The 12,590-nt window shown below is 48.3% G+C and overlaps 1 protein-coding gene across 1 annotated transcript in view; it reads left to right on the forward strand.

Moving 5' to 3' along the window:
- Positions 1–12,590, forward strand: part of galnt9 (polypeptide N-acetylgalactosaminyltransferase 9) — a 382,222-nt gene that overhangs the window by 59,675 nt on the left and 309,957 nt on the right. The window contains exon 2 of the mRNA XM_086011929.1: positions 11,508–11,688. Within this exon, the coding sequence (XP_085868055.1) occupies positions 11,508–11,688 (181 nt within the window). The remainder of the gene's footprint in view (positions 1–11,507; positions 11,689–12,590) is intronic.

The following is a 12,590-nucleotide window of genomic DNA, read 5'->3' on the forward strand; positions in this document are numbered from 1 at the left end:
AATATAAACAGGGGACTGGCTATCAGCTTGAGACTGGTAGAACAAGAGATCACAAAAGATTGGGACGGCTGTGGGAGGACATTTGGCCCACCTAGCCCATCCATCCATGGAAACCTGCTGTCCCCCGACCAATCACAGCACCTAACGGCCTTTTGAATGACTTTTTGCCTCCGCCCTACCCAGAGCTCATTCCACACTCTGCGTGAAGACATATTTCCTGACATCGGTCCTCAATTTGCCCTTTTGCCCATCTCTTGGGATTTGAGTTGCCGGCCCGCTGTCATGATCATTGATGGCAAGGCACAACAGGAGCGAGATGAGCACTGGGGAGGTATTTTCCTTTAAAGCTCCTTTAATGAAAGAATTCTCCTTATTGAATAAATAGATAATTAATATGACATTAACTGCAGGCACCACTCCCGGTGCCTCTAATTGCTCTCTCAGCAGTCACATGGATTCCAACTGTTGGTTTCATTATATCCGTTTTTCATCTCTCAAACTGATCATTTTTGTCGGTTACTTCTTCTAGAATTCACCAAACCCAACACTAACGTTGACAGTGGAGTGGCTTTAATGAGAGATATTGTTCAGGGTTTGGTCCGTAGGTCGGACATTAATGAGCGATGCTGTTCAGGGTTTGGTCCGTAGGTCGGACATTAATGAGCAATGCTGTCCAGGGTTTGGTCCGTAGGTCGGACATTAATGAGCGATGCTGTTCAGGGTTTGGTCCGTAGGTCGGACATTAATGAGCAATGCTGTCCAGGGTTTGGTCCGTAGGTCGGACATTTGAAGCTAAGGTGAAAGAACTCGCATTTCTATAGCAACCTCGGAATGTCCCCAAGCACTTTACAGCCAGTGAAGTATTTTTGAAATACTGTTGTCATGTTTAGAAGCGTGGTAGCACAACAGGGATTTCTTCTGCTTTTTCAAATAGTGTTTGCAATATAAAGTTTGGAGAGAGAAAAGGCCATTCGGCCCATCAGTCCCGCTCCATCCAGAAGCCGTGCCTGATTATCTGAAGGTGGACTCTGCTCCTACATCATCAGTTGATCGCCTACCCTAAGGACACATAGGAACATAGAAACATAGAAACATAGGAACATAGAAACATAGGATCATAGAAACATAGGAGCAGGAGTCGGCCATTCGGCCCTTCAAGCCTGCTCCGCCATTCAATATAATCATGACTGATCCTCTATCTCAATACCATATTCCCGCTCTCTCCCCATACCCCTTGATACCTTTTGTGTCTCGAAATCTATCTATCTCCTTCTTAAATATATTCAGTGACTTGGCCTCCACAGCCTTCTGTGGTAGAGAATTCCACAAGTTCACCAGCATGGATTGTAACTCCCGGGCACGGAGCGGTTGAACCTCCTGCCTGGGAGCAACCATGGGAGGCTGGACATCATTAACACCCCACCGGCCAGCTGCCCGGCTGTTGAAGACTTCACCATACTGAAAGTTGGAGGGGGAATGAAACGCGTCAGTTGGGCAGGTTGGTGAACAAAATTAGGGCACGTGGAATTGGGGGTAATATACTAGCATGGATTGAGAATTGATTAACAGACAGAAAACAAAGAGTAGGGATAAACGGGTCTTTTTCAGGATGGCAGGCTGTGACTAGTGGGGTACCGCAAGGATCGGTGCTTGGGCCCCAGCTATTCACAATCTATATCAATGATTTGGATGAGGGGACTAAATGTAACATTTCCAAATTTGCTGATGATACAAAGCTAGGTGGCAGTGTCAGTTGTGAAGAGGATGTGAAGAGGCTTCAAGGGGATCTCGACAGGCTCAGTGAGTGGGCGAGAACATGGCAGATGGAATATAATGTGGATAAATGTGAAGTTATCCACTTTGGTAGAAAAAAACAGAAAGGCAGAGTATTTCCTAAATGGTGAAAGATTGGGGAATGCAGATACTCAAAGGGACCTGGGTGTCCTTGTACATGAGTCACTGAAAGTGAATGTGCAGGTGCAGCAAGCCATTGGGAAGGCAAATGGTATGCTGGCCTTCATCACAAGAGGATTTGAGTACAGGAGTAAAGAAGTCTCACTCCAATTTTGTAGGGCCTTGGTGAGACCACACGTGGAGTACTGTGTACAATTTTGGTCTCCTTACCTAAGGAAGGATATACTTGCCATAGAGGGAGTGCAACGAAGGTTCACGAGATTGATTCCTGGGATGGCGGGACTGTTGTATGAGAAGAGATTGAGTAAACTAGGCCTGTATTCTCTTGAATTCAGAAGAATGAGAGGGGATCTCATTGAAGCATACAAAATTATTACAGGGCTTGATAGGGTGGATGCTGGGAGAATGTTTCCCTTGGCTGGGGAGTCTAGAACCAGGGCCCACAGCCTCAAGTTAAAGGGTAGGCCATTCAGGACTGAGTTGAGAAGAAATTTCTTCACACAGAGGGTGGTGAATCTTTGGAATTCTCTACCCCAGAGGGCTGTGGAGGCTCAGTCATTGGGTATATTCAAAACAGAAGTCGATAGATTTCTGACTAGTAAGGGCATCAAGGGATATGGCAATAGGGCCGGTGAATGGAATTGAGGCAGAAGATCAGCCATGATCTCATTGAATGGCGGAGCAGGCTCGAAGGGCCGAATGGCCGACTCCTGCTCCTATTTCTTATGTTCTTATATTAATCAATTAGTGTCTCAAGTGCAGAGAAACCTGTGCCAATCGACACTCTCTAAAACTGGACAACTATAGAGAGACCCAAATAACTTGCATGGTAAAATAGCCAAGAGGTGCTTCGAAAACACGGACACCCGCAAATTACAATCTATGGACAGGCTTCAATGCGCTAAGCACCTTTTAAAACACGGGGCACGGGCCTGTTGCAAAGATGCTGTACCTGGAACTTTCACCGAGTTGGGGTCGCTGACCCTTCCCCTTCCCCTTACAGCTCGCTTCCCCTCTGCCCCCTAAATTCCTGTGAGGGCAGCGCGCTGGGATCGAACGCTGGCTCAGCTCTGTCCCAGGGGATAGGGGGCTTTCTCTGCCGCTGTGGATTCTGGGCAAAGAGCTCGCCATGCTACTGAGAGTTTTTTTTTTACACTGCAAGCAACGACCATTTGGGATAAAAGGACACCTGCAAAAACAGGACAGGCGATGCTAGTCCCTAAGGTGTCTATAATTTATAGGTTTCACTGCAGCACTCCTTCGGGAATGTTTGGTCTGTTATAAACACCGCCACCATCAGTCACAGCTCTGGCGTTCCATTCCCTTGCTGTCAGAAACACTCCCCGCCCTTGGGTGGATTTCGGCTTTAAAATTCACACCTAAAACTGGCAAAGGGCAAACGGGCAAACGTGGCAAAATGTAATCGAGTGACCGCGGTGCCACTGTAACACTGGAAGCTGTCCTGTTCCTCCACACCTTGTGTCCGACTTCAGATGATTCCGAGATTGATGGGATGGAAACCTTCTCCCTCTCTGCTGGCTGTGAGGGGGCCCAAGTTAAGTAAGTCGAGGTGATGCCAACTCAGTTCCCTGTGCCCGCAAAATCCACAACGAACCTGTCTGCAACTCAACACTAATTGGGTAATCTCGTCAGAGGCTTAGAACAGCTAATGTGTGAGGTGGGAAGAAAAGGAGGATGGTTGCACCGTGGCACAGATGCTCTGCTAAGAGATGGCCCCTGATTTCCTTTAAGTGCAAATTCTTCTGACTTGCCACTTGTAAGACAGAAAGACTTGCATTTCTCCAGCGCCCTTCACCACCTCAGGATGTCCCAAAGCGCTTTACAGCCAAGGAAGTACTTTTTGAAGTGTAGTCACTGTTGTAATGTGGGAAACGCAGCAGCCAAATTGCACAGAGCAAGATCCCACAAACAGCAATGTGATAATGACCGGATAAAGTGTTATAGTGATGCTGTCGGCAAACTTGAATATAAATACACACGCCCTCTCCTCCTGGCCCCGCGGCGGAAAGTCTGTGGACGCTCTGCTCCCTTCAGCGTTAATCATAGAATGAGACAGCACAGAAGGAGGCCATTCGGCCCATCGTGCCTGTGCCGGCTCTTTGAAAGATTCTCTCCAATTAGCCCCACTCCCCCCTGCTCTTTCCCCATAGCCCTGCAATTTTTTCCTTTTCAAGTATTTACCCAATTTCCTTTTGAAAGTTATTGAATCTGCTTCCACCGCCCTTTCAGGCAGCGCGTTCCAGATCACAACAACTCGCTGCGTTAAAAAAGAATTCTTCTCATCTCCCCCCTGGCTGTTTTGCAGGGCTGTGGGGAAAGAGCAGGGGGGAGTGGGGCTAATTGGAGAGAATCTTTCAAAGAGCCGGCACAGGCACGATGGGCCAAAGGGCCTCCTTCTGTGACGTATCATTCTATGATTATGTACATCACAGCGGGATTATTGGAACTTTAGAGCCAAGGACTGGGGACCTCCCAAGTGCTTGCAGGAGGAATCTCCGAGTGCAGCCGTCTTCCCACGAGTGGGGACGCTTCCCGCTGTGAGCTGCTTGAGAGCCGTCAAAGGAAAGTGATTCCGAGCGCGATGGTGATTTGCCTCTTACAAAGCCCGACACAGCTGCCATTTTATTCGCAAAGCTTTCAAAATGATCAAAGAAAGGTTAATAACCCAACATATCCCCACTGTGTACGAGGTAAATCAAGGGAAAGTACTACAAAGGACATAGTTTAAAATCTACATGTGCTGATTCAATAGAAAGGCTTCTAACTAGAGAAACCCGCGGAGATGAAAAGAGAAACTACAAGTGCTGGAAATCGCAAATAAAAAATAGAAAAGAGAAGAGGTATTCAGCGGCTCTGGTAGCATCTGAAAGAAAAGAAAGAACTTGCATTTATATAGCGCCTTGCACGACCTCAGGACGTCCCAAAGCGCTTTACAGCCCAGTGAACTACTTCTTGAAATAAATACAGAAAATGCTGGAAATACTCAGCCAGTTGGGCAGCATCAGTGGAGAGAGAAACAAAGTTAACGTTTCAGGTCAATGACCCTTCGTCAGAACTGGGAAATGTTAGGGATGTGACAGGTTTTGAGCAAGTACAGGCGCAGGGAGAGGGGGGAGGGGAGGAAAGAACAAAAGGGAAGGTCTGTGATAGGGTGGAAGGCAGGAGAGATTAAATGATAAACGGGGTGATGGTGCGAGGCAGTAGGAGATGGGAATGGGACAAGTGAAGAAACAAAAGATGGATGTGGAGGAGGTGTAAATGGCAACAGCAGAATCATCAACGGCTGCTGTCTGAAGAAACGAGGGCAGAGGTTCTGATCTGATGATGTGTAGTCACTGTTATAATGCAGGAAGGGAAAAGGGTGGAATTTTCCGGGTGGGATTGTTGGTCAGAATCGCGTCAGTCACTTCCCCCCCCCCCGGAACACCAAACATATCTTCCTCTTTCAGATGCCGGCTGGGTACCTGCGCCTAATCTCTGCGGACAAGCCGTCCCGCGTGCTTACGGCCAAGGGCTTGGCTGTTGCAGGACTCGGGAAATTGAGGCTTTGGTTAGAGGCGTAACTGTGAAAGTGAAGGCCAGGATATTTTTTCATGTGGGCAGAGTGAATGTGTTCAGCAAGTGCTCAGTGGTAGCTAAGTGTGGGGGGAGTGCTAACATCATGCTTCGTGGCGGGTGACAGGGGAGCATCAGGCTACAAACTGGTCCAATCACAAACTATGAAACAGAGGAAGATTGCAAACTGAGGCTTTTCAATAGGTACCCATGGTTAGCGAAGGGTTAATCACAGGGGACTGGTATTGATTCCTCTTTATATACATCCCTCCGTGGTCTCGTCCCCTCCCTACCTCTGTAACCATTTCTTATGTTCTTATGTAACCCCCTTCAGCCCTACAAACCCCCCCGCCACCCCCGAGATCTCTGAGCTCCTCCAGTTCTGGCCTCTTGCGCATCCCCGATTTTAATCGCTCCACCATTGGCGGCCGTGCCTTCAACTACCTGGGCCCCAAGCTCTGGAATTCCCTCCCTAAACCTCTCCGCCTCTCCTCCTTTAAGACGCTCCTTAAAACCTCCCTCTGTGACCAGGCTTTTGGTCACCTGTCCTAATATCTCCTTATGTGGCTCGGTGTCAAATTTTGTTTGATAATCGCTCCTGTGAAGCGCCTTGGGACGTTTTACTACGTTAAAGGCGCTATATAAATACAAGTTGTTGTTTAACTGTGTTCAGTAACTGATTTCACTGGCAGTTTAATGATCACTTTGATATGGACAGATCCTGCAACAAGACCCTGGGAGTTTGAAGGCCTGTGTGGGTATACAGACGAAATGGCACCTTTTACGTAATCCATCTTGTAACTTCACAGGGACAGAGAGGTGTGACAATTTTATGATGAATAGGCATCTGTAAAGTTGAAGGTGACTGTATTGATCAGGCATAAACGGCTGAATGTGAAGACTGACTTGGAAACGACATCCGCCAGAAGGAATACGCCTAGGTTGATGGCATTTTTTTCTTACTCTTCTTTTCTGCCTCTTTTTTTCTCTCTCAATCCAATCTTTCTTTCCCTCTCTTTTCATTTCTGTTTCTGTACCTGATTTGACTCTAATGCAACCTCCTTCTCTGTATCGAACCTCGGTTAGACCGCACTTGAGTATTGTGCACAGTCCTCGTCTCCATATACAACACGCACACATTGTGCACAGTCCTCGTCTCCATATTCTAGGAAGGATATAGAGGCACTGGAGAGGGTGCAAAAAAGATTTACAAGGATGATACCAGAGAGTGGTGAGAATGTGGAACTCGCTACCACAGGGAGTGGTTGAGGTGAATAGCAGGGAGGCATTTAAGGGGAAGCTGGATAATCACATGAGGGAGAAAGGAATAGGATATGTTGATGGGGTGAGATGAAGAGGGGTGGGAGGAGGCTCGTGTGGAGCATAAACACTGGCATAGACCAGTTGGGCCGAATAGCCTGTTTCTGTGCTGTAGACTCGATGTGATTTGATGATGTACTTCAGTTTCAGAGCGATGGACCTGTACTCACAAGTGGTGAAAAAGAAGTACATTCAAAAAAAGCGGTGAAGTTTAGTGTTGGTGTTTGCACACAGAACATACACAAACAACATGGCACAACATGCGCAAACAACACGGCACAACACGCACACACAACACGTACACACAACACACAAACAACACACACAACATGGACACAACATGTACACACAACACGTACACACAACACGCACACAACACGCACGCTCAACACACACGTACAACACGCGCGCACAACACACGCACTCAACACGCACACACAGCATGCACACACAACACGGACACACCAGACGGACGCACACACAGCATGCACACACAACACGGACACACCACACGGATGCACAACATGTACACACAACATGCATGCACAAGGACACACAACACACACACAACATGCACACAAAATGTACACACAACACACATGCACAACACACACATAACATGCACGCTCAGCACACACACAACACGGATGCACATTTGGACTTTCATTTTAGCTTGCATCTTTTTTCAGTCCTGCCTTAATGACTTGAACCGTGCTATGATTCACGGAATGGGTGCATTGTTTCATTCATTATTTCTCGTGTGTTCAGTGCCTGCAGATTACCCAGACTGGTGGCATAATGGTGGTTGCATATCGGTTGAGTTAAGATGCATTAAACTGCTGCTGGGGATGGAGGGCAGTGAGTGGGGAAAGGGAGATTATTTGCTGATTGTGTGAGGTTTAAGGTGCCACATTTGGATGATGTTTAGAATGTTTTGCAGACACTTATTTTAGTCAAAAATACCCGTGCTGATGTGCCTGTGTCATGTGCTCCCTCGGCCCCTGTTTTTTGGATGCTGCGTCACATAATAAAGCTGATCTGACATTTGGGTCTTGATGAGGTGAGCAGAATGCAGGTTCAGTAATTAGCCTCTTGTTCTTCCCTCCCTCCTGTGATTCGGTCAGTCACACAAACACGCTCTCCTCCTAACTCAAAGGGTTGTGAATCTTTGGAATTCTCTGCTCCAGAGGGCCGCGGACACTCAGTCATTCAGCATATTCATAGAATCATAGAAATTTACGACACAGAAGGAGGCCATTTGGCCCATCGTGTCCGTGCCGGCCGACAGAGCTCTCCAGCCTAACCCCACTTTCCAGCTCTTGGTCCGTAGCCATGCAGGTTACGACACTCGAAGTGTGTATCCAAGTACTTTTTAAATGTGATGAGGGTTTCTGCCTCTACCACCCTTTCATAGAAACATAGAAGGTAGGAGCAGGAGTAGGTCATTCGGCCCCTCGAGCCTGCTCCGCCATTCAATACGATCATGGCTGATCATCCAATTTCAGTACCCGGTCCCTGCTTTCTCCCCATACCCCTTGATCCCTTTAGCCTTAAGAAATATATCCAACTCCTTCTTAAATATATTTAATGAAGTGGCCTCTACTGCCTTCTGTGGTAGAGAATTCCACAGGTTCACCACTCTCTGGGTGAAGAAATTCCTCCTCATCTCTGTCCTAAATGGCCTACCCCTTATCCTTAGACTGTGACCCCTGGTTCTGGACTCCCCGACCATCAGGAACATCCTTCCTGCATCTAGTCTGTCCAGTCCTGTCAGAATTTTATAAGTTTCAATGAGATCCGCTCTCATTCTTCTAAACTCCAGCGAGTACAAGCCCAATCGTCCCAATCTCTCCTCATACGTCATTCCTGCCATCCCAGGTATCAGCCTGGTGAATCTTCGCTGAACTCCTTCCATGGCAAGAACATCCTTCCTCAGATAAGGCGACCAAAACTGCACACAATACTCAAGACGTGGTCTCACCAAGGCCCTGTACAACTGCAGCAAGACATCCTTGTTCCTGTACTCAAACCCTCTAGCTACGAAGGCCAACATACCATTTGCCTTCTTAACCGCCTGCTGCACCTGCATGCTTACCTTCAGCGACTGGTGCACAAGGAGACCCAGGTCTCGTTGCATTTCCCCTTCTCCCAATCTGTTGCCATTCAAATAATAATCTGCCTTCCTGTTTTTGCCACCAAAGTGGATAACCTCGCATTTATCCACATTATATTGCATCTGCAATGCTTTTGCCCAATCACCCAACCTATCCAAATCATCCTGGAGTTTCTCGGCATCCTCCTCACAGCACACACGCCCACCCAGCTTTGTGTCATCTGCAAATTTGGAGATATTACATCTAGTTCCCTTGTCTAGATCATCATTAATATATATTGTGAATAGCTGGGGTCCAAGGACTGATCCCTGCGGTACCCCACTAGTCACTGCCTGTCACTCTGAAAAAGACTTGTGTATTTCAACTCTTTGCTTTCTGTCTGCCAACCAGTTCTCTATCCAAGTCAATACCTTGCCCCCAATCCCATGTGCCTTAACTTTACATGCTAATCTCTTATGCGGGACCTTATCAAAAGCCTTCTGAAAGGTTTCTGACAGCACGGAAGGAGGCCATTCGGTCCGAACCAACTCCTTGCCAGTGCAAGATCGCAATGAACCGGCCGGTAAAGTTACCCCTTTTTAGCAATTATTGCCGTGGCTCAGTGGGCAGAAGGCTTTCAGGCAGTGAGTTCCAGACCCCCACCACCCTCTGGGTGAAAACAGTTCTCCTCAACTCCCCTCTAATCCTTCTACCAATTACTTTAAATCTATTTTGGTTCTGTCTTCACAAAGGAGGACGCAAATAACCTCCCAGAGATGTCGGGGAACATAGGGTCTGATGAAAGGGAGGAAGTGAAAGAAATCAGTATTTGTAGGGAAATGGTGTTAGGGAAATTGATGGGATTGAAGGCCGATAAATCCCCAGGGCCTGATAATCTACATCCTAGGGTACTTAAGGAAGTGGCCCTAGAAATAGTTGATGCTTTGCTGATCATCTTCCAGCATTCGATGGAATCTGGAACAGTACCCATGGATTGGCGGGTAGCTAATGTTACCCCACTATTCAAAAAAGGTGGTAGAGAGAAAACGGGGAACTACAGACCGGTAAGCCTGACATCGGTAGTGGGGAAAATGCTAGAGTCCATTATAAAAGATGTAATAGCAGAGCACTTGGAAAACAGTGACGGGATCGGACAAAGTCAACATGGATTTACAAAAGGTAAATCGTGCTTGACTAATCTACTGGAATTTTTTGAGGATGTAACTAGTAAAATAGATAAGGGAGAAGCAGTGGATGTGGTGTATTTGGACTTTCAGAAGGCTTTTGATAAGGTCCCGCATAAGAGACTAGCGTGTAAAGTTAAGGCACATGGGATTGGGGGCAAGGTATTGACTTGGATAGAGAACTGGTTGGCAGACAGAAAGCAAAGAGTTGGAACAAACGGGTCTTTTTCCGAGTGGCAGGCAGTGACTAGTGGGGTACCGCAGGGATCGGTCCTTGGACCCCAGCTATTCACAATATATGTTAATGATCTAGACAAGGGAACTAGATGTAATATCTCCAAATTTGCAGATAACACAAAGCTGGGTGGGCGTGTGTGCTGTGAGGAGGATGCTGAGAAACTCCAGTATGATTTGGACAGCTTGGGTGATTGGGCAAAAGCATGGCAGATGCAATATAACGTGGATAAATGTGAGGTTATCCACTTTCGTGGCAAAAACAGGAAGGCAGATTATTATCTGAATGGCAATAGATTGGGAGAAGGGGAAGTGCAACAAGACCTGGGTGTCCTTGTGCACCAGTCGCTGAAGGTAAGCATGCAGGTGCAGCAGGCGGTTAAGAAGGCAAATGGCATGTTGGCCTTCGTAGCGAGAGGGTTTGAGTACAGGAACAAGGATGTCTTGCTGCAGTTATACAGGGCCTTGGTGAGACCACATCTTGAGTATTGTGTGCAGTTTTGGTCACCTTATCTGAGGAAGGATGTTCTTGCCATGGAAGGAATTCAGCGAAGATTCACCAGGCTGATACCTGGGATGGCAGGAATGACGTATGAGGAGAGATTGGGTCGATTGGGCTTGTACTCGCTGGAGTTTAGAAGAATGAGATGGGCTCTCATTGAAACTTATAAAATTCTGACAGGACTGGACAGACTAGATGCAGGAAGGATGTTCCTGATGGTCAGGGAGTCCAGAACCAGGGGTCACAGTCCAAGGATAAGGGGTAAGCCATTTAGGACAGAAATGAGGAGGAATTTCTTCACCCAGAGAGTGGTGAACCTGTGGAATTCTCTACCACAGAAGGCAGTAGAGGCCAATACATTAAATATATTCAAAAAGGAGTTGGATATATTTCTTAAGGCTAAAGGGATCAAGGGGTATGGGGAGAAGGCAGGGACCGGGTACTGAATTTAGATGATCAGCCATGATCGCATTGAATGGCGGAGCAGGCTCGAGGGGCCGAATGGCCAACTCCTGCTCCTAATTCTTATGTTCTTACGTTAACCATTTCATTTCCAGGCAAGCGCGCCGCCCAAATCGCTACAACCCTGGGCTTCAGCCTGCCTTTCTCTGGCCGATCTTCCGTGCATTTCCGGAACGTTCTGTTTTGAGTGTTGGCTGACGTGTGTTTCGTGCCTTGTTTTAGGTCTCGCTAAACCAATCGGGCTGATGGAAGGTCCCGGAGGACTGGGCCAAGGAGGAATCGCTGCCACGCTGAGAGATGACAGCCCTGAGTCCGACACCAAGTACGAAGACTATGGCTACAACGCTCAGCTCAGTGACAGGATATCACTGGACAGATCGATACCCGACTACAGACCGAAAAAGTAATGACTTAAACTATCCGCTTTAAGCATTTTTGAGGGTGGGGGAAAGGAATGGTCCTTTAAAAAAATATACTGGGGACACCACAGACATTTACAGCACGGAAGGAGGCCATTCGGTCCGAACGAACTCCTTGCCAGTGCAAGATCGCAATGAACCGGCCGGTAAAGTTACCCCTTTTTAGCAATTATTGCCGTGGCTCAGTGGGCAGCACTCTCGCCTCAGACTCAGACGGTCGTGAGCTTCAGTCTCCACTCCAGAGACTTGAGCACATAATCCAGGCCGACACTCCCAGTGCAGTGCTGAGCGATGTTCCCTGGAACTTTTTTTTGTTGCCATTAGAACGCCATGGAGCCGGCAGGCGCGGGAGCTGCAGGTTGATGCGTGGCCGGACGTCTAAACGGGAACATTGGTGCTGAGGGAGCGCTGCGCTGTCAGAGGGGCAGTACTGAGGGAGCGCCGCGCTGTCGGAGGGGCAGTACTGAGGGAGTGCCGCACTGTCGGAGGGGCAGTACTGAGGGAGCGCTGCACTGTCGGAGGGGCAGTACTGAGGGAGTGCCGCACTGTCGGAGGGGCAGTACTGAGGGAGCGCTGCACTGTCGGAGGGGCGGTACTGAGGGAGCGCCGCACTGTCGGAGGGGCGGTACTGAGAGAGTGCCGCACTGTCGGAGGGGCAGTACTGAGGGAGCGCCGCGCTGTCGGAGGGGCAGTACTGAGGGAGCGCCGCACTGTCGGAGGGGCAGTACTGAGGGAGCGCTGCACTGTCGGAGGGGCAGTACTGAGGGAGCACTGCGCTGTCGGAGGGTCAGTACTGAGGGGGTTCTGCGTTGTCGGAGGGTCAGTACTGAGGGAGCGCTGCACTGTCGGAGGTGCCATCTTTCAGATAGGACATTAAACCGAGGCC

This window comes from Somniosus microcephalus, chromosome 19 (genome assembly GCF_052327205.1).
Source record: "Somniosus microcephalus isolate GS21.2 chromosome 19, FLI_Smic_1.0, whole genome shotgun sequence".
Classification (NCBI taxonomy): domain Eukaryota; kingdom Metazoa; phylum Chordata; class Chondrichthyes; order Squaliformes; family Somniosidae; genus Somniosus; species Somniosus microcephalus.